This window comes from Marmota flaviventris, chromosome 3 (genome assembly GCF_047511675.1).
Source record: "Marmota flaviventris isolate mMarFla1 chromosome 3, mMarFla1.hap1, whole genome shotgun sequence".
Classification (NCBI taxonomy): domain Eukaryota; kingdom Metazoa; phylum Chordata; class Mammalia; order Rodentia; family Sciuridae; genus Marmota; species Marmota flaviventris.
In genome coordinates, this window is record NC_092500.1 from 65359292 (window position 1) to 65384843 (window position 25552).

The 25552-nt window shown below is 38.0% G+C and overlaps 1 protein-coding gene across 1 annotated transcript in view; it reads right to left on the reverse strand.

Annotated features, from left to right (window-relative positions):
* The window catches only part of Slc4a8 (solute carrier family 4 member 8), a 61415-nt gene that overhangs the window by 22560 nt on the left and 13303 nt on the right, over window positions 1-25552 (reverse strand). Inside the window, exons 5-15 of the mRNA XM_027949766.3 lie at window positions 21894-22082; window positions 20840-20931; window positions 19626-19783; window positions 18634-18721; window positions 14967-15113; window positions 13357-13457; window positions 6735-6909; window positions 6003-6136; window positions 4775-5020; window positions 1026-1131; window positions 345-506 (exon numbers count right to left, since the gene is read on the reverse strand). Coding sequence (XP_027805567.2) covers window positions 345-506; window positions 1026-1131; window positions 4775-5020; window positions 6003-6136; window positions 6735-6909; window positions 13357-13457; window positions 14967-15113; window positions 18634-18721; window positions 19626-19783; window positions 20840-20931; window positions 21894-22082 — 1598 coding nt within the window. The remainder of the gene's footprint in view (window positions 1-344; window positions 507-1025; window positions 1132-4774; window positions 5021-6002; window positions 6137-6734; window positions 6910-13356; window positions 13458-14966; window positions 15114-18633; window positions 18722-19625; window positions 19784-20839; window positions 20932-21893; window positions 22083-25552) is intronic.

Below are 25552 nucleotides of genomic sequence, written 5' to 3' on the forward strand. Positions count from 1 at the left end.
TCACAAGCCAGCTCCAACTACTAATGCTAAGTCTCCCAGAATTCTGGAAATGACACTTAACAGCATTCTAGAAATGAGACTTAATAGCTTTTAGAGAACGTTACTACCACCTTAAACTTACCCAGCACTTTTAAATAAAAAAGGTTTTAAGTATCCTCATTCAATACTACAGATCTATGAAAGCAAGATCTATGAAAGAGGCTGCCAAACACTAGAACTGACTGCCGCAGTGTACCTCATGGGGACATCTGGAGCTTTCCCCACTGACAATCTACTCCAGAAAGTATGGAGGCTGAGTATATTAGAATCCTAACACAAAAGTAATGCATGAATATGCTACCTACTCTGGTTGGAAAATAGCGGCTTGTCTTAAATGTCTTTAAGGTGCTTGAGAGGATGAAGGTGGTGAAGAAGAGAATACAGGACCAAAAGAGCACATCAGGAGTGTAGGGTCCATGATGGCCACATGCAGATCCCATGAACTCTCCATGCATTTCTTGGCATTCCTGGAAGAACAAGCAGTCTGGTGACAAAAGTTAGGCACAAGGAAATAAATAGATGCTGCCTATCAGAATAGGCTGCCAGCAATATCTACTTGACCTTATGAGAGGCCCTCACCTGCAGGTCTTTTTCAAATGGGGCACTACTACAGTTATAACTAAGTTTTAAGAATAAAGCTATAAATGTCCTGAACAAACAGTACTTTCAAGGCTTTGGGAAGGCCTTAGCAATCTGAATTGTTTTTATTACAGAGGACCTCCAAACTTACTATCCTTTAAACTCCACAAACTTGGATCCTACCCTATGTGGTTTCATCTCCACATGTCCTTGATGCAGAATCACAGGGTAGGGTGCATATGGTAGAAAAGAGAAGGGTGATCTACTTTTATGTACAAGAAAATTTTTGAAAGGGAAAAAAAGTAAGAACAATTTTTTGTTTGTTTTTTAATTAATTTATTGTTTTTTTTTTAAGAGCTTTCTTTCTTAAATGCTAGAATTCTCCAAAAGGCTACTCCCAGACTTACACTGACAGTCAGGTTATCCCAGTGCACTTCTGCTGTCACAATGTTGTGGTCCTTCCAGTACTGCAGGGTATGATTGTTTGGATTCTCTGGGAGAGTACACCTACAGCTGGGGGGAAAGGAAAAAAGATTCCTGAGGAAAGCAGTAAGAGGGTTAGTTAAGTATTTTTAGACATGACTGGATTAAAGGCTCTACAAAGCCTATCTTCTTTCTCTTTTGCCTACTTCAGATCTGTGAGATGGGTCTAGTTTGGGCCAAGGACCAATAAGGCCAACCAAACCCTGAGTTTTCACTGGCCATTATTAAAGATGGATTCAAATCAGCAGGTGGGTCTTGGATAAAAATGTGCTGACAACCACACTTGGCATATGATTTTCCCAGAATAAATAAGCCCTGGTGGTTTCCTTTCCTGCTTCTATCTCTTAGGTTCTAGCTATGAAATTCAATCTACTTGGCAAGGAGGTTCTGATACACCACTCAGTTCTCAACAATTTCCTCCAAGTCTGGATAATTTTATTCCTATACTGCTCCTGTTCTAAAAACCAGAGATTCCTTAATTGTGATGCAAGCTCTTCCTCACACTGCATTATCATTAATAATCCTTGGTCATTTCCTGGATATTTATGCTGAAGCCAGGCCTAGCAGCTCCAATAGCTTCCTCAGGCCTCTTCTTTCATCCAAACCAAACTATACCATACCTGTTCTACCATGTTGCCTCCCAATCCCAGCATGCTTCTTGCCTGAACTGGCTCCCAGTATGATCAATTGACATAGCTGTCCCCACCACCTTTGTTTCACCTGTGAATTTAATAAACATGCCTTCTATGACAGAACTAAAATTCAGAAAGTTCCCAACAGGTCAAAATAATTGGAAGAAACCAACAAAACAAAAAGTAATGGGGAAAGCTATAAAAGTTCTACATTTAGGTTAAAAAATAAATTCCATAGATATGCCAATTACTCTAGTTTGATAATTACATATTATACATATGTATTGAAATGTTACACTGTATTCCATAAATATGTATAAAAATTACTATGTGTTAATTAAAAATAAAAATAAGCTGAGTTTGGTGGCATGCATCTGTAGACCCAGCTACTCAGGAGCCTGAGGCAGAAGAATCACTTAAGCCCAGGAGTTTGAGGCCAGCCTAGAAAACATAGCAAGACCCTGTCTCAAAAATAAATAAATTAGCTGGATATGGTGGTGCACACCTGTAATCCCAGCAACTTGGGAGGCTAAGACTGGAGGATTGCAAGTTTGAAGCCAGCCTCACCTGGATAAGTTAGTGATACCTTGTCTCAAAATAAAAATAAAAAGGATTGGCGGGGGTGGGAGGAAGGATTGGGAACGTAGCTCAGTGCACAAATCCCTGGGTTCAATCCCCAGTAATACAAAAATAATAATAATATGATGGTAGATGTATCTATACATTTGTCAAAATCCATGGAATATACAACACAAAAGTTAACTCTAATGTAAATTGTCAACTTTGGGTGATACTGATGTATCAGTATAAATTCATTGATTATAACAAATGCACTTTTCTGGTGGAGATGTTGAGAATGGGGGAGGGTATGCATACACAGCAGCAGGTGGGCAGGGAGTCTAGGAGAACTCTTGTACTTTCTGCTCAACTTTGCTGTCAACCTAAAACTGTTCTAAAAAATAAAGTCTTTCTACCCCCTAAGACTGGTGATTGAACCCAGAAACACTTTACCACTTGAGCTACACCCCCAGCATTTTTTATTTTTTTATACTGAGACAGGGTCTTGCTAAGTTACCCAGGCTGGCCTTGAACTTGCTATCTTCCTGCAATCTTCTTGCCTCCGCCTCCCAAGTATCTAGGTTTACAGATGTGAGCCACCACACCCAGCAATAAAGTATTTTTAAAAAATCAATTTTGTGGACATTAACATAAAATCATTTAAAGAGTGGAGGTTTCTAATTTCACATCAATTCCATATGAAACAAAAGTCAAATGTAACTAAGAAAAAATACCATCTTCAGTTTTTAAAAAAATATTTATTTAGTTATAGATGAATACATAGTATATTAATTTATTTTTATGTGGTGCTGAGGATTCAACCCAGTGCCTTATACATGTAAGGCAAGCACTTTACCACTGAGCTACAGAGCCTCAGTCCCCCATCTTCAGTTTTATTAACAAAAAAAGATTTCAGCTTCCAGATACGAAGTCTAAACTTAATCCAGGGCTGGTCACTTTTGTCTGTCTTCTCCCACTACAATATAAGCATCCTAAGTTGCCCAGTTGAATTGTTCATTGCCCCAAGAACGGAAAATGGATATATTGATGTCATTTGAAAATAAGATTTTAAGTAACTGTATGACAACTTGTAATGTGAATAGCACCATTGTGCCTTTTATGTATTTTTGAATACTGAATTGAGTCTTTGAAGAACAAGAACTTAATTAAGGAATCATATGTAAATGGATTTGGATACCTGAATTATTAAAGTGGGATCTGTTTGACTATTGTGTTTACTACTGTTTCCAAGGCCTAAAACAGTACCTGGTGCATAACAGGTGTTTGACAAACATTTTTTAAATAAATGAATGATTAAAAAGAGGTCAAAAAATTAACTTTACAAAAGTAAGAACTTCAATGACAATAGGTCACAATTCATTAGGCTTTGGAGATGATAGTCCTTAATCATTGTTATTAAAATACTTTGTTTTAGGGGCTGGGGATATGGCTCAAGTGGTAGTGAGCTCGCCTGGTGTGCGTGAGGTACTGGGTTCAATTCTCGGCACCACATAAAAATAAAATAAAGATATTGTGTTCACCTAAAATTGAAAAATAAATATTAAAATATATATATATATATATATATATATATATATATATATATATATATATACTTTATTTTGTATTAAAATACTTTGTATTAAAATACTTTAAATTTTTTTAATAAAAGTTAATGAATGGATAACTAGAATAGATGAAAGTATATTTGTGGCTGGTTGGCAGATGCTTCCAATCAGATTCTCCACATGAGAACTATATAGTCAGAAAGGAGGGAATAATGTACAGAGCCAGAGGAAGAGGATCTTTAATCATAATTTGGAAAATACTATTCCAGAGAAGAAATGATATGTAGGACTAGATTTTCCTAGATGGTTGATAATACAGCTAGATATGGTGTTTATTTTCTAATTGGTCCAAATAATGTCAAACACATGAAGAAAACACTCTCTTGAGTTGAAATCTAGAAGTAAAGAAAGAGGTTTCTAGATCTTTATGATACAGTGGGAGTGACTCGTGATCTGAAAGGAATTATTAAACCATCTCTACCTAACATTTCCTACACGTTGCCTATACACCTTCAGAGAAAGGGTCCATTCTCTCACTTGATGGTGTGGTCCCGGGGGCTCACAAGTCCTTACAAAAAGATCTTTTCAATAACTAACTCAAATTTTCTCTGCTACATTTGAAGCCTATTTTTGTTTCAAGGCCTAGACCCAAAAGACATTCTCTAGAAAGAACTTCTCAAGTCTGCTCTGGGCTTCATTCTCAGTCCATCCTTTGTCATCACTTTTGATTGTTCTTCTCTGGCGGTCCTCCAAGCTTCCTCATACATATCTAAGTTCTGTTTCCCAGAAGGCCAAGACGCTTCCTCAACAGAAGCTACAAGCGCTGCCTGGCACACTACACAAGCTATTAAACTTGGGCCCCTTTGTCCATTAAAAGAAGAAGAAAAAAAAAAGACAAGCAGAAAGCATACTTACTAATAGAGGCTAAGGTGGTCCAGCTGGCTGTGCATGTGGATAGGGTAGGTCTCTGCCAGATGAATCAGCTTTTCTATAGCTTCATAGATGAAAATAATGCAAATCAGGGAGGCAAATGCTTCTTCAGTGAAGCGGGTAATGTAGCAGACAAGAGAACTGGCATCAGTTGCCACAAGGACAATACACAGGAAGGCGGTCCACAGTCCGATACAAGCTCGAAGAGAGAGGTATGAAAGGGTGTAATCTCTGAAACAAGACCAAAGTTCATCAAAAAGCATGAATGGCACGAAGACACAAAAGGGTCAAATATGGTTAATTCATCTCATGTCAGCTACACCACCATTGCAACCCAGCTGATACTTAATCCTGACTGAACTTCAGTTCTAAATAGTGCCCTGGGACAGGTATGTTACAGATTTGTTTCCCAAGTGCTATTCGCCTGTGAAGCTATATAGAAAGTGGAGAAGGAAGGAATCCTTTTGAACACATTTTTGCCACTAAAATTCAATGTAATTAAGAGACTGTTCATGCAATAAGAAAAAAGAGCTGGTTCTAGTCCCATATTCTCCTAATTCTAGTACAAAATGGAAAAAAAGACTTTATAGAAAAAATAGGAAATCTAAGACATTGCAGAGCCCCTACTACCACCAGCCACCAGAACATTAAGGAGGGATAGCAGGAAAAATTATAAATTGACTTGAAATGGACATGGAAGACTTGGGGTTAGCTAGGGAAAGTTTTTTTAAAGATTAAAAAGTCAAGATTTCAGGCCTGGGTTGCGGCTCAGTGGTACAGTACTCACCTGGCATGGGTGAGGCACTGGGTTTGATCCTCAGCACCATATATAAATAAATAAATAAAATAAAGATCCATTCAAACTAAAAAAAAAAATTTAAAGAATGGGGGGTGCTGGGGCTGTGGCTCAGCGGTAAAGCGCTTGCCTAGCATGTGTGAGTCACTGGGTTTGATCCTCAGCACTGTATATAAATAAATGAATAAAATAAAGGTCCATCAACAACTAAAAAATAAATTTAAAAAATAGAGGATCTACAATTTTAGGTACGTGTTGCCTGGGGGCAGAATTATAGACCAAATGATGTTCTTTCTTCAGGTTTCTTATAATTCAGAATATTTGCTTACTTTTAAATTTGTGTAGAATCCTGTTATTCAACCCTGGCATCACAATAACCACAGCCAATAACAGTTTTCAGAAAAACAAATATCTTACTTGCAGAATTTGAATAAAATCTTTTCAAACACAAGAACGGGCCCCGTACTTCCTAAGATGGTAAGGGGCTGTCCTGCAAATAAGGAATAGGCAATCCCGGTCATGGAGGCTCCAAATAAGGATTCAATTGCACTCTGAGAAGGAAAAGAAATCACTTAAGTTCACGTAGTCCATCAGTAAAGAGTAATGTTGGCTTATATATACTCCCGACTTAGCCCTAATATGTGCCTTGACAGTTATTTGCTTGTATTTCTTAGCAAGGGTGATGTGCACACACCATCTAATACTCTTGTAAACAGATCCCACTTTAATAATTCAGGTATCCAAATCCATTTACATATGATTCCTTAACTAAGTTCTTGTCCTTCGGTGATTCAATTCAGTATTCAAAAATACATTAAAGGCACGGTGATGCTATTCACACTACAAGTTGTCATACAATCACTTAAAATCTTATTTTCAAATGACATCAATATATCCATTTTCCATTCTTGGGCCAATGAGCAATTCAACTAGGCAACCAGCTATTGTAACTGACATTGGAGCAGAAGATAGTCTGCTCAAGAGGGAGAAGGTTTTTCTTATATGAAGACAGAAGTCCTCAGTTATTCAAGAGAAAGAATCCAATTTCCTCAGTCCTAGTCCAGGTAATTTCCTCCCAATGGAGTTGGCTGCCACCATAATATTTTTAAGTTGTGTTTAGGACCATTAAAAGTGATTGAAAGTTCTTACTATGCGTCCCTCAGTGGCTTCTCCAAGCAATCCCCCAAAGGTGATGACAGGTGACATGCAGGCACAATACAGGAACAGAAAGGAGGCTAGACACTGTAAGCTGAGTGCATCCCGGTAGTCGCTCCAGTACCAGGGGGCCTTCCGCTTGATGTCCAGCACCAAGCCCCCAAATAGCCTGCAGAAACATAGCAGACAGGCCTCTAACACAGCCCCTCTTTCACAAATGCATAATGAATGGCACACATTTGAAAACATTTTAAATGTACTCTGTACTAAAGTAGTATTTTGGCTTCAATTTGACCTCAAGTATAGCAGATCTCTCTGGGGTCAGCACAGATTCTATGTGCCATCAAGGCATAGCTTACTATAAATCTGAATGATTTATTCAATTCAAAAAAATTAATTTGGGTATCATATTACCCATTTAATAAAAAGTTCAAAAAGTTAATAAGGAAGCAAGTATTGGCTTCAAACTTCAAATTCTGATCTGTTTGGAGAAAATATACAAAACTGACTCGAGATATAAAATTGTTAGTTTTATTACACATTTTCCAGATGAAATGCCCCATCACATGTACTTTCTTACTCTGAACAACTACCTACCTTCCTCTTGAGAATTAGCATAATCGTTCGTGCATGCCATTGACAAGTAGTAGCAGATACTTGGTGTTAGGCACTGTGCCAAGGTACTGGAGATGCAGCAGTGAGCAAGACAAACACAGCCTTTGCTCTCCTCTAGTACAGGAGACAGGCACTGTGGTAGCACAGAACAAGGAGGGGAATTTCAGCAGGGACTCAAAGGATGGACTGGAAGATAGCCAGATGAGGCAGAGGAACCAGCATGGGTGACACCTAGAGTTGAGACTACACAGTGGTTCAAGGTGCTGGAAGATTTATGACTAGACAATACAGTGCAAGGGGCAAACACCAACAGACAAGGCTGAAGAAGCTGAGTCACGAAAGGCCTTATGACAGTTTTAAGTCAAGCTACTCAAGGACTGTAAACACAGTGGAGCTTTATAATCCAACAAGCATAAAGCTCTCAAATTCCTTCCATTTTTCTGCAAATGACATAATTTAATTCTTCTTTGTGACTAAATAAAACTTCATTATGTATATATCCCATAGTTTATTTATCCATCATCCATTGACCAACACTCTTGTGGCAGTGTGATGAAGGCAGTGTAAATTGGGATGAGGAGAAAAGTGGATGGATTTAAGGTTTAATCAGGAAGTAGAATCAATAGGACTCAGTGGCAGGACTTCAGAGTCCTCTCCACTTCCCATGGATGAGACAGATGAGGAGCAAGATCTTGGAGAGCCAAGGAGGAGATCTTGCTCCCAGACTCAGTCATTTTTTTCTAAGAATGGAGTCACTGTACCAGGGGGGAAACTGCCTAGTGAGTAACAAAAAGAGCCACACTGTATCTCACAGGACACATCACTTGGTTTCTTCTACAAATCAACAGCATAGAGAAAAAGGAAAGGAAGAGGGACTATTGTAGGATGAGAACATAGTAACCAAATGCAAAATGGACTGGATCCTACATCAAACAAATGAACCCTAAAAAGATGATGGTGACAATCACAAAAAATTTAAAGTGCACCTAAGTATTAGATGATTTAAAGAATTATTATTAGATTTGTTACATTTGATAATGGCATAATTATTTTTTAAAATGTTCTTATCAAACATGATACATACTGAGGTATTTATAGGAAAAAATATATTTTGTGATTTGGTTTAAAATAACCTAGAAAGCAGAAAAATAAGTGGGAAGAAATAGATAAAACAAGATTGGAAAAATGTTGATAACAGTTGCTTCTCTTCCTTTTTTTACATTTGAAATTTTCCGTAATAAAGAGCTAAAACTAAATAAAAAACAAAAAAGTTGGGCCGGGTCTGTAGCTCAGTGGCAGAGCGCTTGCCTAAGCATGTGTGAGTCACTGGGTTCGATCCTCAGCACCGCATAAAAAAATATACAAATAAAGGCATGCTGTCCATCTATAACTATTAAAAAAAAGTTACTCTCTCACGAAAGGAGGCTTGCCAGCTCTTTCTTCCCTTCTCTCTCCTAGGAGCCTGGAAAAGTATGGTGAGGTCTAGGACCCACATGCCAGGGGAGAAAGCCCAGCCAGTTCTTTCTCCACTCACTCTTTCTTATCTAGCTGCACAATGGGTATGCAGGTGTTCACAGGGCAGACACTGTTCTATCATGCCCACTTGCTCTATTTCTCTGGGTGGGTGTAGTTGGGATTCACCTTTGCTCCATCTATAGTAGTAACATGACATCTGAGTGTAGGCTTAGAGAAGAGAGGCAAAGCCAGTCTTATGACCTGCCTTTAATTTTAGACTGTCTGGCAAACCTAGCTCAGGTAAAGAAGTATCTAGAGGGTTCAACATAGATCAGGAGCCTTCAGCCTCAGATTTTGATTGTTGCTTTGTCTTGCTCTCTTCTCTGGATAAATAACCCTTCAAGGATCTCACAGGCAACAGTGATTATTCTGGGGATAAGATTCAAGTGTTTCTGGGTCCTTAGCTGCCATAGCATCCAGTGACTGTCACCTCCTCATCACAAGCAACCTTCCTCTGAAGGGCATTATCTTCGAAAAAGAACTTCCTTCTGACCTCCCACTGAGGCCACCAGAAACACTGCCATGATTAGCCTATCCCTGGACACAGGAGGCATCTTTGGAGAGGAGAGTCTGTGAGCAACAGACAAAAGATTGATGTGACATGTGCTTATGAAAAGCCACAAAAAGGGAAGAAATCTGTCTGTCTAGCAATGATTAAACAGAAGAGGGAGATTTGAGGCTCGTACTGATGGTATAACATTTAAAAAAATAATTTCTGAATACTGTTAATACCTCATTCATGCATAAAACCAGATGATAATTTCACATCTACCACAGATATTAACTTAGGCCTCAATGCTTCTTTTCATATTTGAGACTTCCTTTCCCTTTCAACACTGTTCTTGATGTTCAAGTTTTGGGGGGCAGGAGGCACAGAGGAATATGAATTTAAGCTTGACGTAAGAAAGAACTTACCCGTGTAGAGGGTCACTAGGATCTGGAGCACTGACTTAGGGAGCCCTTTCCTGGAGGGCTTTAGGGACAGGCCAGTCATCCATTTGTCTGGTGTGCTTTGGAAGAAACCTGTTTGAAGTGTGGGGGTATCATCGAGATAGCAGCTCCTGATTCTTTTTTTTACATTAACCCTTCCCCCAAACTGGCACCTCCGATAAAGGATATAAATCTACCCTGGAAAACCCCTTTCCAGAGTATCTTTCTTGCTGTGGATCTTCTGGACAAGGAAGACTCTAGACATACTTTCTTGCAACATATGGTGTCCCTGTCTGTGATGACATCAGGGAGGTTCAAAACACTGTCATAGCCCTGGCTTGGAGGGTCAGATAAAACAGAAATCACAGTACTATTTTCAACTCTGACTCCTTTCCCAGCTTCTTAGAGTCTACTCTACTCCGTTTTCAAATACCTCTTAGTCCTACAAGAATAACGTCCCTTATGTCTTCAAGTTTTGCCTCAACGTTGTATAACATGATATGCACAAAGCAGGCTTTGCTTACAAAGAAACTTAACTAATGGTTTGAAGAATTATAAAACCTAAGATAATGTGTTTATCACATGTTTTATTGGTGCATTATAATTATACATAAAATTGGGATTCATTGTTACATATGCATACATGCATGAAATATAATAGTATAATTTGGCCCATTTCATTTCCCAGTACCTTCCCATTTCTCTCTTCTCCTCCCTCTATTCTACTGATCTCCCTTCTATTTTCATGAGATTCCCCCTACCGTTTTTTTGTCCCTTTTCTCTCTAACTTCCACATATGATAAAAAAATAACTTATGATCTTTAACTTTCTGAGTTTGGCATATTTCACTTAACATAAAGCTCTCAAGTTCCTTCCATTTTCCTGAAAATGACATAATTTAATTCTTCTATGTGACTAAATAAAACTTCATTGTGTATATATACCATAGTTTATTTATCCATCATCCATTGACCAACATCTAGGCTAGTTCCATAATTTGGCTATTGTGAACTATGCTGCTATAAACATGGGTATATATGTATTGCTATAGTATGCTGACTTTAATTCAATAGGATAAAAACTAAGGAGTGGTATAACTGAAAAACCCAAGTTAATGAGTTTTTTAAATTTTTATTTAACAATGTATTATTATTATTATTATTTTGGTACTAGAGATTGAATCCAGGGGTTCTTAACCACTATCACTGAGCCACATCTCCAGCCCTTTTAATTTTTTAATTTAGATACAGGGTCTCACTAAATTGTTTAGGGCATCACTAAGTTGTTGAGGCTGGCTTTGAAGTTAAGATCCTCCTGCCTCAGCCTCCTGAGCTAATGGAATTAAAAGCATGTACAACTGTGCCTGGCTACTAATGTGTTTTCAGATTGTGCAGTCCGGGAAGGTCCAGAAATGTCTGGATGTCCATCTACAGCAAATGTCTCACATTTCTTTCCCACATAACTTGAAACGGAGAAGGGGCCAGAGATGGACTGAAACTGGGATCTCTGATACCAATACAGGCAGTAAGTCACCTGGTCCAAGAAGAAAGTCATGGGTCTGAGGCCCTTTACTAAGTGCTCAGAAGGAAAGGTCTAAAGCAAAACTAAGCTCTGAGCCCAGTTTTTAGCTTTGTTAATTTCAGAATTTCCTGATGTGACATTATCAAACTCTATCTGAATTTATATGTTAAAGTACTTGGGGCAGGAAGATCACAAGTTCAAAGCCAGCTTCCACAACTTAGTTAGGACCTAAGCAACTTAGCAAGACCCTGTCTCTAAATAAAAAATAAAATGGGGGCACTGAGGTTGTGTCTCAGCAGTAGAGTGCTCGCCTAGCACATGCAGGGCACTGGGTTCGATCCTCAGCACCACATAAAAAAATAAATAATAAAGGTATTGTGTCCAACTACAACTAAAAAAAATATATTTAAACAAATAAAAAAGGCTGGGGATGTAGCTCAGTGGTTAAGTGCCCCCGGGTTCGATCCCTGGCACCAAAATACATACATACATACGTAAAAAATACTTGGGGCTTTTGATTAAGCATGTGATAGACCTGTTGATATGAAATTTTCTGTGGATACATTAGGTACCTTTTCTGAGATCTCAAAATGGTTGAGATGCAATCAAATGGTTTCCCAAATCCTCATGTAGAATTAATCATAAACATGGCTATCTTGTTTATTATTTTATTATTATTATTTATTTTCTTTGGCAGGGAAAGAAAACTGAAATCTTTTTTTTTTTTTTTTTCTGAAATCATACCTCTGTACAGATACCTGTTTGAGGAAAACCTGTTGCTTTTGATTCCATTATTTTCTAACTTTAAGTCCTAGGGTGTGGACACCCTTTTTATTATTAAAAAAAGTCATAATTCTGAAATTATCAAATCCATACTCAAGACCCTTTCCTTAAACAAACAACAACAATTACAAACCCCATTTCTTCTAAGACAGTCCCAATCCTGGAGCCAATTCTAAGGACAGTCATTCCCTTATTGCCTCTCAGGATCAGGCCTCCCTGCCATTCAGACCTCTTCTCAGTGACTCTTTCCTTTCAAAGGCTCCTCCTTTGTGCCAAGGCTCCCTCTCAGAGCATAGCTATCTTCTTGAATGCACTCCTTCAACTAGAACATATTACTTTATCAGGATACTATTAGATAAGTGCCATTCTCTTGTTTCTCCTAGTTTCTCCCTGAATTTTCATGAGTGAAAAAGTAAATCACTGTCCATAATTTCAAAACAAAACAAACAAAAATCTGACTTTCCACTGGGTAGAATACTAAGGATAAAAGACGAAAGGAAAGCAATCTCAAGCAAGATAGGAAAAAAAGGATTAAAAAAAAAGAAATAGAAGCCATAAAAGCTTTTTTTTATGATATGTGAATCTCCATCCAGTACATTCTTCTCAGCACAAAAATACAGAGCCAGAGTCAGAGTCGTAACATTCTCTAATCTGAGAACACCACTGGATGTCACACCAATGCCAAATATCATCCCCTCTTTTACCACCTTCCTGGCTGGGAAATAAAACCTCCTAATCTGGAGATTGTTGCTCTCACCTACCATAAAAGCCCTTTTCCTTGGACATCTGTTCTTAAAAATATTGGCCTAGAAGATTAGATTGCCTATTCTGAGACATACAAACCTAAGATAGTACCTTTTCCCTCTAACGTAATGCTGAGGCATTACACCACAGGAAAACCTACCTTTGACTATGGAGAACACAAGAAAGCTTTCCAAAGGAAGGGACACCTGAGTTGAGCTGAGTTAGCCAGGAGATGAGGAAGGTGGAGAGTGTTCAAATCAGAGGGAACAATGTGTGGAAAGGATTGGACACGAGACAGAACATGATAGGTGGTTTCAGAAACTTGAATGAATGAATACATTTGATATATTTATAATACCTATACTTGGTAATTCCATCTGAAAAGTTATTTCCAGACAATAAAGTCCCACTACAGAGAAGAAGATTGAAAACAAAAAAGGATGCTTCTTTCCTTCACACAACTTCTGCACAGTAAGCAGCATCAGCTGTGAAATAACCCAGAACTTACCGCCCAGTACGCTGCAGTTCTGGTCCACTATGACCCCCGTGTGGTTCTGGTTCTATGTGGCAAACATTTCCATTTGGAACACCAGGCATTTTCCTTTTCTCCTTTTAACAGAAGACCATAAAGTTAGTAAAATCAGTATTTATCTGTAGTTCCTGCTAACAGTGGGGAGTGGTGATGGGATAACCCAAAAGCAACCCAAATGCTCAAGTGTTTGTAGTTTTCAAATGCATTTACTGAGTTGATGCAATTTACTGACTTTCCTGGGGAAGAAAAAAGTGTGTGTGAATTTATATATATAAAATTTCTTTTCCTCTGCAATAGAACCTGACTCCTAACTGTATCTTGCCCAGAAACAAAAAATGGAGGCTTTGGCATCAGAGTTTCAGTTTCAGATCTGCTTCTGTATAATCTTACTTTACCATAAAACCTTGCCCTAAGATCATTTTATTTCTCATGTGTAAACTAAAGATAACAATACCTTTTGGAGGAAATATTGCTGGGAAAGTTGAATTCACATGTATGAAGCATCTGCCCTAGTACCTAGTACATAGCAGAAATTTTCTTCCCACTCTTAATATGTCAGAAAGGTAAAGAAATCCTATTTGTTCTCTCCATACAGCTTGTTGTCTTTTTTTCACTTGATAACTTTAAACATAATATACTGTCAAGAAATGTTCTCCCTTCTCCTCTCTGCCATTCTACATCAATGCCTTCAAAATTTGGCTGAAAATTCATGCCCAGACTGAAAATTGGTGTAACCACTCTGGAAAGCTGTATGGAGATTCCTCAGAAAACTGGGTATAGAGCCATCATTTGACCCAGTTATCCCACTCCTTGGTATATACCCAAAGGACTTAAAATCAACATACTAGAGTGATGCAGCCACATCAATTTATAGCAGCTTGATTTACAATAGCTAAGCTATGGAACCAACCTAGGTGCCTTCAATAGATGAATAAAAATAGAAAATGTGGTATATATACACAATGGAATATTATTCAGCCATAAAGAAGAATGAAATTATGGTATTTGCTGGTAATTGGATGAAACTGAAGACTATCATGCTAAGTGAACTATGCCAATCCCAAAAAACCAAAGGCTGAATGTTGTCTGTAATATACAGATGCTAACAAATAATAAGGGGAGGGGGGGAAGGGAAGCATAGAAGTACTCTGGATTAGAAAAAGGGGAATAAAGGGAAGGGAAAGAGTTGGGAATAGGAAAGACAGTAGAATGTGTAGTACATAGCTTCCCTATGTTTATATATGAACACATAACCAATGTAACTCTTACATTATGTACAACCACAAGAATGGAAGTTATACTCCATGTACATATAACATGTCAAATTACATTCCACTGTCACGTATAACTAAAAAGAACAAATAAAAAATTTTAAAGACTTCATTCCCATGTAACCCTGCTATCTCATTGCATCTAAAACAATCTATATTACTGAATATTCATTTTTTATTATTATTCTGACATTCTAGGAGCCCCAAAATAGAACCACAGCTCAATTTATTTAGTATATGTCCACATGGACTTTGCTTTATTCATGGTGGGCACTCAGTGACACTAGCCACCACTGGCTAATGTGCATACATTACCTGTGAAGGGACATTTTTAGGTGGTTCAATTCTAATGGAGGGGTCCCATTCCCCTGGAGGAAGCACCGTCACCTGGTCTAGGAACTCATCAATCCCAGCTAGGAGATCATCTCGCTCTTTTGCCTTATATGCCACATCATGAAAAATCTACAAAAAAGGAAAAACTCTTATGAAAGTTGAAAGTTACTCTACTCAAATTATTGATATTTATCTCTGTCATAGGGACCTGAGAAGAAGAAAATTTAGCACTTAGACAAGTGCAAAGATAAAATATTTAAAAAAATGAACCTTTAGAGATGAGTTGGGTCAAAAAGAATTAATAAATATCTGCTAGTATAAGAAGAAATAGATATGACTCTAAAGATATACAAAGCTATTATATTCTCAAAGGATGGGGAAAAATGATGTATGGAAATTTTTTTGATTATAATGTTTAGAAAAATTGGATGGAATTACTAAGGAAGTTGAAATAAGCCTCCCAAAGAGAGCTGAAAAAATAGCCCATACCTCCCTTTGCCTACTACAACATATGCTTGAAAGCTCAGCTTTGCAGTTCATATGTGCAACATGGTCCTCTCCAGGGTTTGGCACTGTGGATCGTACAATGCCAAACAAGAACATTCACATGACACTGGCTAAGATCGTACACCTGACCTTATACAAACTGGTCTCATTTATGTGGGAGTGAAGATTTTACGCAAATAGCTTAGATATATTTAATTAACCATATTCTCTAGGAAATTAAGTCAGCTTTAAGTGTATTTCTCTCCATATATTACTTGGAAATAATAATTTTCCCAGAAAAGGATTTCTCCTCATCCTTAATTAACCAAAAAGGGAGAGATAACATAGGAAGAAAAACCCCCAGATACAAATAGGAAAAGATGAACTCAAACTATCACTATTTGCTGACAACATGATTCTAAATTTAGAAGATAAAAAAATTCCACCAGAAACTTCTAGAATTAAATAAATAAATAAATAAATTAGCTTTAACTAAATGAATTCAGCAAAGTAGCAGGATATAAAATCAATACCCATAAATCAAACGCATTTCTATATATAAGTGATGAATCCACTACAAGAGAAATTAGAAAAACTACCCATTCACAATAGTTAAAAAACAAAAAATAAACAAATAAACAACAACAACAAAAAACACCTGGGAACCAATCCAACAAAAAAAGTGAGAGACCTCAACAATGAAAAAACTACAGAACACTAAAGAAAGAAATTGAAGAGACCTTAGACAATAGAAAGACCTCCCATGCTCTTGGATAGGTAGAATTAATATTGTCAAAAGCATATTGCCAAAAGCGTTATGCAGATTTAATACACTTCCCATTAAAATCCCAATGACATGGGGCTGGGATTGTGGCTCAGTGGTAAAGGCACTAGGTTCGACCCTCAGCACCACATAAAAATAAATAAATAAAATAAAGATATTGTGACCATCTACAAATAAAAAATATATTTTAAAAAATCCAATGACATTCTTCATAGAACTAGAAAATTAGTCTGGAAAAATAAGAGACCCAGAATAGCCAAAGCAGTCCTTAGCAAGAATAGTGAAGCCAGAGGCATCACAACACCAGACCTCAAACTATACTACAGAGTAATAATAATAAAAATGGCATGATATTGGCACCGAAATAGACATGTAGACCGATGATACAAAACAGAAGATACAGAGACAAACCCACATAAATATAGTTACCTCATACTAGACAAAGGTGCCAAAAACATACATTGGAGAAAAGATAGGCTATTCAACAAATGGTGCTGGGAAAAGTGAAAATCCATCTATAGCAAAATGAAATTAAACGTCTATCTCTCACCCTGCACAAAAATCAATTCAAAGTGGATCAAAGATTTAGGCACTAGAACAGAGACTCTGTGGCTAACAGAAGAAAAAGTAGGCCCAAATCTTCATCATGTTAGCTTAGGACCTAAATTCCTTAATAAGACTCCTAAAGTGCAAGAAGTAAAATTAGAATCAATAAATGGGGATCAAACTAAAAAGCTTCTTCTCAGCAAAGGAAACAATCAATAATGTGAAGAGAGAGCCTATAGAATGGGAGAAAATCTTTACCATATGCACCTCAGAATACTAATCTCCAGGATATATAAAGAACTCAGTGGGCTGGGATTGTGGCTCAGTGGCAACGTGCTTGCCTCACATGTGTGAGACACTGGGTTCAATCCTCAGCACCACATAAAATAAATAAATAAATAAGAGTATTTTTGCCCTAGTCCGGCTGGGTTAAATAACCGAGAGATGACAAGCAACTTGAAGGTTGAATCGGGAACTACTTTACTGCGAGTGAACTCAGCAGGAACTGAGCGAGAACTCAAAGTAGCGGGCACCCGAGATAGTAGGAGCCGCTTCTCTGCTGGACAGCAGAGGTATATATACTTAACTAATTACACACAGCTTAACTCAATTAACATAAACAAGATACAGCAGTCAACCAATAAGGAATCCTCATCATCTTAATGGCTTGCTGGCATTGCTTCACAGACCACTCCTCCTGGCAAAGTGCCAGGCGCCATCTTGACTTGATTTCAGCCCTCAACATATTTTTAAAAAAAAGAACTCAAAAAACTGAACACTAAAAAAACAAACAACCCAATCAATAAATGGGCTAAGGAACTGAGAAAACATTTCACAGAAGAAGAAATACAATCAATCAACAAATATATGAAAAAATGTTCATCATCTCTAGAAATTAAAATCAAAACTACTCTAAGATTTCATTTCAGTCTAGTCCGAATTGCAATTATGAAGAATACAAGCAATAATAAGTGTTGGTGAGTATGTGGGAAAACAGGTACACTCATACATTGCTGCAATTTGGTGCAACCACTATGGAAAGCAGTATGGAGATTCCTCAAAAAACTTAGAATCACCATTTGACACAGTTATCCCACTCCTCAGTTTATACCCAAAGGACCTAAAATCAGCATACTACAATGACACAGCCATATCAATGTTTATAGCAGCTCAATTCACAATAGCTAAACTATGGAACCAACCTACATGCCCTTCAACAGATGAATGGATAAGGAAAATATGGTACATATACACAATGGAATATTACTCAGCCTTAAAGAAGAATGGCATTTGTAGGTAAATGGATGGAACTAGAGAATATGATGCTAAGTGAAATAAGCCAATCCCCCTCTCCAAAAAAGAGGCCACTCTGATAAGTGGATGCTGACCCATGATCAAGTGGTGTGGGGAGAATGAAGGAACTTTGGATTATGCAGAGGGGAGTGAGGAGAGGGGTAGGGCACTGGAGATGGAAAGGTTGATAGAATGAGACAGACATTATTATCCTATATACATGTATGATTACACTACTGGAGTGACTCTGTACCATGTACAGCCAGAGGAATGAGAAGTTGTGTTCATTTGTGTGCAATGTGTCAAAATGCATTCTACTGTCATGTATAATCAAATAGAACAAATTTAAAAAAAATTTTTTAAATCTCCCAGAGGGCTTGGTATTCCTACAAGAGGCTCTCAGAAAAATGCCCTGAACTGATTCCCACCAGACAATGCAATTGTAATTATTTTATCTCCAATCACTAGCACAGTATTTGGCACAGAATAAACAATAAATATTTATGAGATGAATGAGTGAAAAGCAGAAATGGCACATACCTCATCTGTCATGATGGTGGCCATGGATCTGCCAATTTCATGGTACTGCTGACCTTTTCCTACTGGGCCCAATAAGATAAACAAAAATCTGGCAAAACACACAGAAGAAGAAATTACATAAGTAACTCTGTAGAAGCAGCATCTTATTCCTCTCTAGACAGTAAAACATTTCTCTCTCCTATCCAAAAAAAAAAAAAAAATCATCATTGTACCTTCAGAGAGAGAGAGACAGAGAGACAGAGAAACAGAGATGGATCATTTCAAGTTGCCTTAACCTAATAGCCCCACTATGGACACTGAAAGCTATTTGTATGACATCATTCAATACTGTGGCTATATTTCTTAGGGTTTTCATAGACACAATTCCTAGGTGTAGGAAGGACACCTTTTCAAAACATGGCATTGTTGTACAAATTCAAGGTTATCTGACTCCTATTCATTGTTCTAATAAGAAAATGCAGAAAAAGGAAGCTGAAATGATCATTATAAAGAAGTTTAACCTCTGTTCTGGACATCTGAATACTATCTATAATTTGTGGGGCTCTGGATCAATGGCATCACCACCTTCAGAGCACATGAATAGCCTTTTGAACAAATGCAGGCATATATGCAAAGCACATAAACCCTTCCAGAATTGTGGAAAGAGACACCAATACCCTTGCTTAAAGAATCTCCCTTGAATATGGCTCTGTAGAACTGAGAGAGTGAGATTTAGGCTTCCTATTATAACAAGTGACTGGCCTTTGCTATGCCCTCTGATTGCTCCTCCATTTTCCATTTTCAAGGCTGTAGGTACCATGTAATCATAGCCTTAAAAATCAGAATTTCTTTGCATAGCAGTTAATCAAATATACCCCAGTTTTCTGAGCTTGCTGCCAAATTTTTTAACACCATTCCTAAATTAATCAGTTCTAACTTTTGGTATTAGCTATCTTCTACCAGTGTTCACATAGATTTATACTCCAGATAGAAAGTTTTATCTTTGCCTTTACCTTGTTGGGATTGGCACTTCTGTCAGGCCTGAGAGAAGAACAGCTGGAGACAGCCTCACAAAGGCAACGATGGGCCGATCCAAAGTATCCACCTCTCCAACCAGGACATTTGAGGCCTCTGCCCCACTGGGAATTTTTTTCATAAAATGAAGGTCCACCTGAAAGTGCAAAAGAGCCTTCTGACAATTTGGGAGCCATCATCTTAAATATAAACCACTCTCCTCATACCTGAAATTCACATTGTGATTTTATGGTTAACAAGTATTTTCTCATAGTCTTATTTGATCCTTACAAAAACTCTGTATGGATAGATAAGACAGGCCATAATAATATTACTATTTAAAAAATAAAGCAACTGAGATCCAGAGAGCTAAAGTTAACTTGCCCAGGGCTGTAAAATAAAGAATCAAATTTAAATTTAGGTATTCTGAAGGCTGGGGGTGGGGTGTGGCTAAGTGGTAGAGCTCATGCCTAGCATGTATAATGCTCCGGGTTCAATTCTTGGCACTTCAAAACAAACAAACAAACAAACATAAATACAGGTATTCTGGTTTGAATTCTACTCTACCATGCTTCCCCAGACTCTGAAATGCTGGGTCACATAATTTCACTTTTTAAATACTTGAATCCATTGTCAGAGGTTTCAGGTTTTCTAAATAAAGCAGGAATCTTCGAGCAGAGAAAGTGATATGACACTATTTTGTTTTAGAAAAATAGTGCCAGGGGTAGACCAGAGCAAGGAGAGGTTAGAAGCAGGGAGATCAAGGTTTAGACCAGAAACTGCAGTGAGGTGCTGCTATTGCTGCAGGCCTCAGATTACACAGTCACAGCCTGCAAGACGTGTTTCTACCATGAGGTAGCAAAAGTACTGTTTTGGCAAAACTCTTGGATATAAGAAGGAGCTGCAGGAGACTGGCTACCAAAAAATACGTGAAAAAAATCAAGAGGTCTGGATTGGGGAGGACTCTCAGTAGCTGGTCACAATTTTCAGCATTTTGAACCTGGAGAAACAAACTAACAAGTCAATCCCACCTGGGGGTCAGGTAGTGGGGAGAAGACCTGAGCAGATGGGCCTCCTTTTCCACAGAAGAAACTCTGGTCTTGCAAAAAGGGTATTAAAATAGCAAAGCTTGCCCAGATTCCAGCAGTTGGACCTATGGTTCCACTAGAGATAACCTTAAGCTTTGAAATCAACTTCCCATGTCTCTGCTTACCTTGCTTAAATCTACAGGACTGTGTTCACAATTCACTCCATTTTTCACTTCAAGATTTGTAGCTGGAACAGACTGAGGAGATAAAGTTTGACCTATTTGGAGAAAATCAAATAGAATCCTGTAAGTGCCTGCCCTTTTCCTTGTCTGACACACCCTATCCATCACCAGTTGGTTAGGACTTCTCCTGCAAAGTCTACATGGAGAAAAGTTAAGGTGACCATGAAGCCGGGATCCACTCATACCTATCTCCTTACCTACTAGTTAGTGGTAAGGGAAACAGAAGTCTTATTACTTTTGTACCTTTCTAAACATATTAGTGACTCTCTTTTATTTCTCTGTTAAAGCAGTAATTCCTAATCAGAAGTATATAGGAGAGACTCCTTTGAAGAACTTTTCAAAAATACAGATTCCCAGGCATATCTCTGCACATTGCAATTCAATAAATGAGGAGACCAAGAAATGAACATAGATGAGGCAAACAGCAACCGAAATTCAATGAGTGGTTACAACCCACCATGTACCTGGCTAAAGGCTCTATAGAGATTAACTCATTGAAATCTCACAATATACTGAAAGAGTAGGTCCTATTATTATCTTTATTTTACCAGAGAGAAAGAAAGAAGTTTAGTAGGTCATATGCTTTGCAAGTGATAAAGCCAGAAACACAAGCCTAGAAGTCTGACTCAAGGGTCTACACTATCATATTTTGCCTCCCCAGTCTAAGATATTTGTTTACTCCTAAAAGGCTCCAGTTTACCTTCTCTGACCCCAAATTACTCCCAATATTTATATGGCCCCAAAGCTACATCAGTTATGAGACCACCCTGGGGTATAAGTCCTTTATCCTGAGTCCACTAAGATCTATCAAAAGCAAGCATATCAAGTGCTGCAAGAGAGACAAGTACCAGTCCCAGCTACTCACCTCACCAGTCACCGAAGTACCGTGTCTAAGTGAGCATGGAAACATACTGACAAGTACAGTAACTCAGCATCTCCAACGAGTTCCCCATTACTTATTAATAAAAGAAACAACAACCATTCAAAATAACCTTACCATTTTTATCCATTGAATGTGGATCAGACTGCTTCTTGCCAACTTCAGCAAAAGAGCGAACAATAGGAATAAGGTTGTTTCTCTTCTTTTCATTCTGATGATGATGCTTTTTGAGAAGGGCTTCCCGCACTTTAACCCTCATGCTATCGTTTAGGTCACTGAACAGTTCTTGCTGGTCCAGTATCAGGTCTAGAAAGTAGGCATTCATAAGAACACTCAAACTGAGGCCATCAGGTGGGGTGACCTCTCTAAAGCATTTGACATGGATATATAAAACTCTCCCCTCTCTTAGTTTTTGTTATGGGTTGAATGGTAGGTAACCCCTCAAAAGATTTCTGTCCCAACTGCCCCACTCAAACCTATGAGTGTTACTTGATTTTTTAAAAGGGTCTTTTCAGATATAATGAAGTTAAGGATCTCAAGGTGAGATTTCCCTGCAAAAGCCTTCAGAGAGAGTATGGCCTTTCCTATATCTTGATTTTTGGGCTTCTGGCATTCAGAACTGTGAAAGAATAAAGTCTATTGTTTTAATCTACCAAGTTTGTGTGGAAATTGTTACAGCCATCCTAGGAAACTAATACAAATTTTATGGCCAGTATCTGATTCTTCTCCCACTTCTCTGAGCACTCCTTCTCTGACTCCTTGGCTAAACTTTTTTCTTCTAATATCCACAAGCCCGCTATGCTACCCATTGAAGGTTCCCAGTTTCTGATCTTCCTTTCCTTTAATAATCTCAACCACCTCTAAGACTTTAAGCACCAGCTGCCTATGAACTTATCACTCCTAAAACTATATGCTAGTTCAGATCTCTTGCCTAAGCATGACATTGAAGTTCCAACTACCCACTAGACATTTCCATCTAGATGTTCCACACACCTCTGGAAATCAATATGTACAAAATCAAACCCACTCTCTTTTCCAATAGACCTGCTTCTTTTCTAGTCACCCAACCACCTAAGTCAGAATCCTTAACTCTCTTTCTTTCAGAACTCAACTAATCTGTCAAATGGGTTTCATCAGTTCTACATGCCCAGCTTCACTAGAAATTGTCTCACTCCTTTTCCTCCCCTACTACCATTTCTCATAGTGTAGTAGTCTCACCTGAACTACTCTAATAGTCTAATGCATTTCTCCCTTCAATTCACCTTCCATATTGCCGTCATCATTATCTCTTTTTTTTTAAATTTTTTATTGTTGGTTGTTCAAAACATTACATAGTTCTTGATATATCATATTTCACACTTTGATTCAAGTGGGTTATGAACTCCCATTTTTACCCCATATACAGATTGCAGAATCATATCAGTTACACATCCATTGATTTACATGTTGCCATACTAGTGTCTGTTGTATTCTGCTGCCTTTCCTATCCTCTACTATCCCCCCTCCCCTCCCCTCTTCTCTCTCTACCCCCTCTACTGTCATTCATTTCTCCCCCTTGTATTATTTTTCCCTTTCCCCTCACTTCTTCTTGTATGTAATTTTGTATAACCCTGAGGGTCTCCTTCCATTTCCATGCAATTTCCCTTCTCTCTCCCTTTCCCTCCCACCTCTCATCCCTGTTTAATGTTAATCTTCTTCTCATGCTCTTTGTCCCTACTCTGTTCTTAGTTACTCTCCTTATATCAAAGAAGACATTTGGCATTTGTTTTTTAGGGATTGGCTAGCTTCACTTAGCATAATCTGCTCTAATGCCATCCATTTCCCTGCAAATTCTATGATTTTGTCATTTTTTAATGCAGAGTAATACTCCATTGTGTATAAATGCCACATTTTTTTATCCATTTGTCTATTGAAGGGCATCTAGGTTGGTTCCACAGTCTTGCTATTGTGAATTGTGCTGCTATGAACATCGATGTAGCAGTGTCCCTGTAGCATGCTCTTTTTAGGTCTTTAGGGAATAGACCTAGAAGGGGAATAGCTGGGTCAAATGGTGGTTCCATTCCCAGCTTTCCAGGAAATCTCCATACTGCTTTCCAAATTGGCTGCACCAATTTGCAGTCCCACCAGCAATGTACAAGTGTACCCTTTTCCCCACAACCTTGCCAGCACTTGTTGTTTGACTTCATAATGGCTTCATTATGTTGTTTGACTTCATTACTGGAATGAGATTGTATCTTAGGGTGGTTTTGATTTGCATTTCTCTGACTGCTAGAGATGGTGAGCATTTTTTCATGTACTTGTTGATTGATTGTATGTCCTCCTCTGAGAAGTGTCTGTTCAGGTCCTTGGCCCATTTGTTGATTGGGTTATTTGTTATCTTATTGTCTAATTTTTTGAGTTCTTTGTATACTCTGGATATTAGGGCTCTATCTGAAGTGTGAGGAGTAAAGATTTGTTCCCAGGATGTAGGCTCCCTATTTACCTCTCTTATTGTTTCTTTTGCTGAGAAAAAACTTTTTAGTTTGAGTAAGTCCCATTTGTTGATTCTAGTTATTAACTTTTGTGCTATGGATGTCCTATTGAGGAATTTGGAGCCCGACCCCACGGTATGTAGATCGTAGCCAACTTTTTCTTCTATCAGACGGCGTGTCTCTGATTTGATATCAAGCTCCTTGATCCATTTTGAATTAACTTTTGTGCATGGCGAGAGAAAGGGATTCAGTTTCATTTTGTTGCATATGGATTTCCAGTTTTCCCAGCACCATTTGTTGAAGATGCTATCCTTCCTCCATTGCATGCTTTTAGCCTCTTTATCAAATATAAGATAGTTGTAGTTTTGTGGATTGGTTTCTGAGTCCTCTATTCTGTACCATTGGTCCACCCGCCTGTTTTGGTACCAGTACCATGCTGTTTTTGTTACTATTGCTCTGTAGTATAGTTTGAAGTCTGGTATCGCTATACCGCCTAATTCACACTTCCTGCTTAGCATTGTTTTTGCTATTCTGGGTCTTTTATTTTTCCATATGAATTTCGTGATTGCTTTCTCTATTTCTACAAGAAATGCCATTGGGATTTTGATTGGCATTGCATTAAACCTATAGAGAACTTTTGGTAATATTGCCATTTTGATGATGTTAGTTCTGCCTATCCATGAACAGGGTATATTTTTCCATCTTCTAAGATCTTCTTCTATTTCTCTCTTTAGGGTTCTGTAGTTTTCATTGTATAAGTCTTTCACCTCTTTTGTTGGGTTGATTCCCAAGTATTTTATTTTTTTTGAGGATATTGTGAATGGAGTGGTTGTCCTCATTTCCATTTCAGAGGATTTGTCGCTGATATACAGGAATGCCTTTGATTTATGTGTGTTGATTTTATATCCTGCCACTTTGCTGAATTCATTTATTAGCTCTAATAGTTTCTTTGTAGACCCTTTTGGGTCTGCTAGGTATAGAATCATGTCACCTGCAAATAGTGATAATTTAAGTTCTTCTTTTCCTATTTTTATGCCTTTAATTTCTTTCGTCTGTCTAATTGCTCTGGCCAGTATTTTGAGAACTATGTTGAACAGAAGTGGTGAGAGAGGGCATCCCTGTCTTGTTCCAGATTTTAGAGGGAATGCCTTCAATTTTTCTCCATTCAGAATGATGCTAGCCTGAGGCTTAGCATAGATTGCATTATCTCTTTAATATGCAAAACTTGATAGGTCATTACCCTGCCAAAAATATTTCCAATATATCCCCATTGTTTACATGGAGTTATAACTTCAATAATTCCCA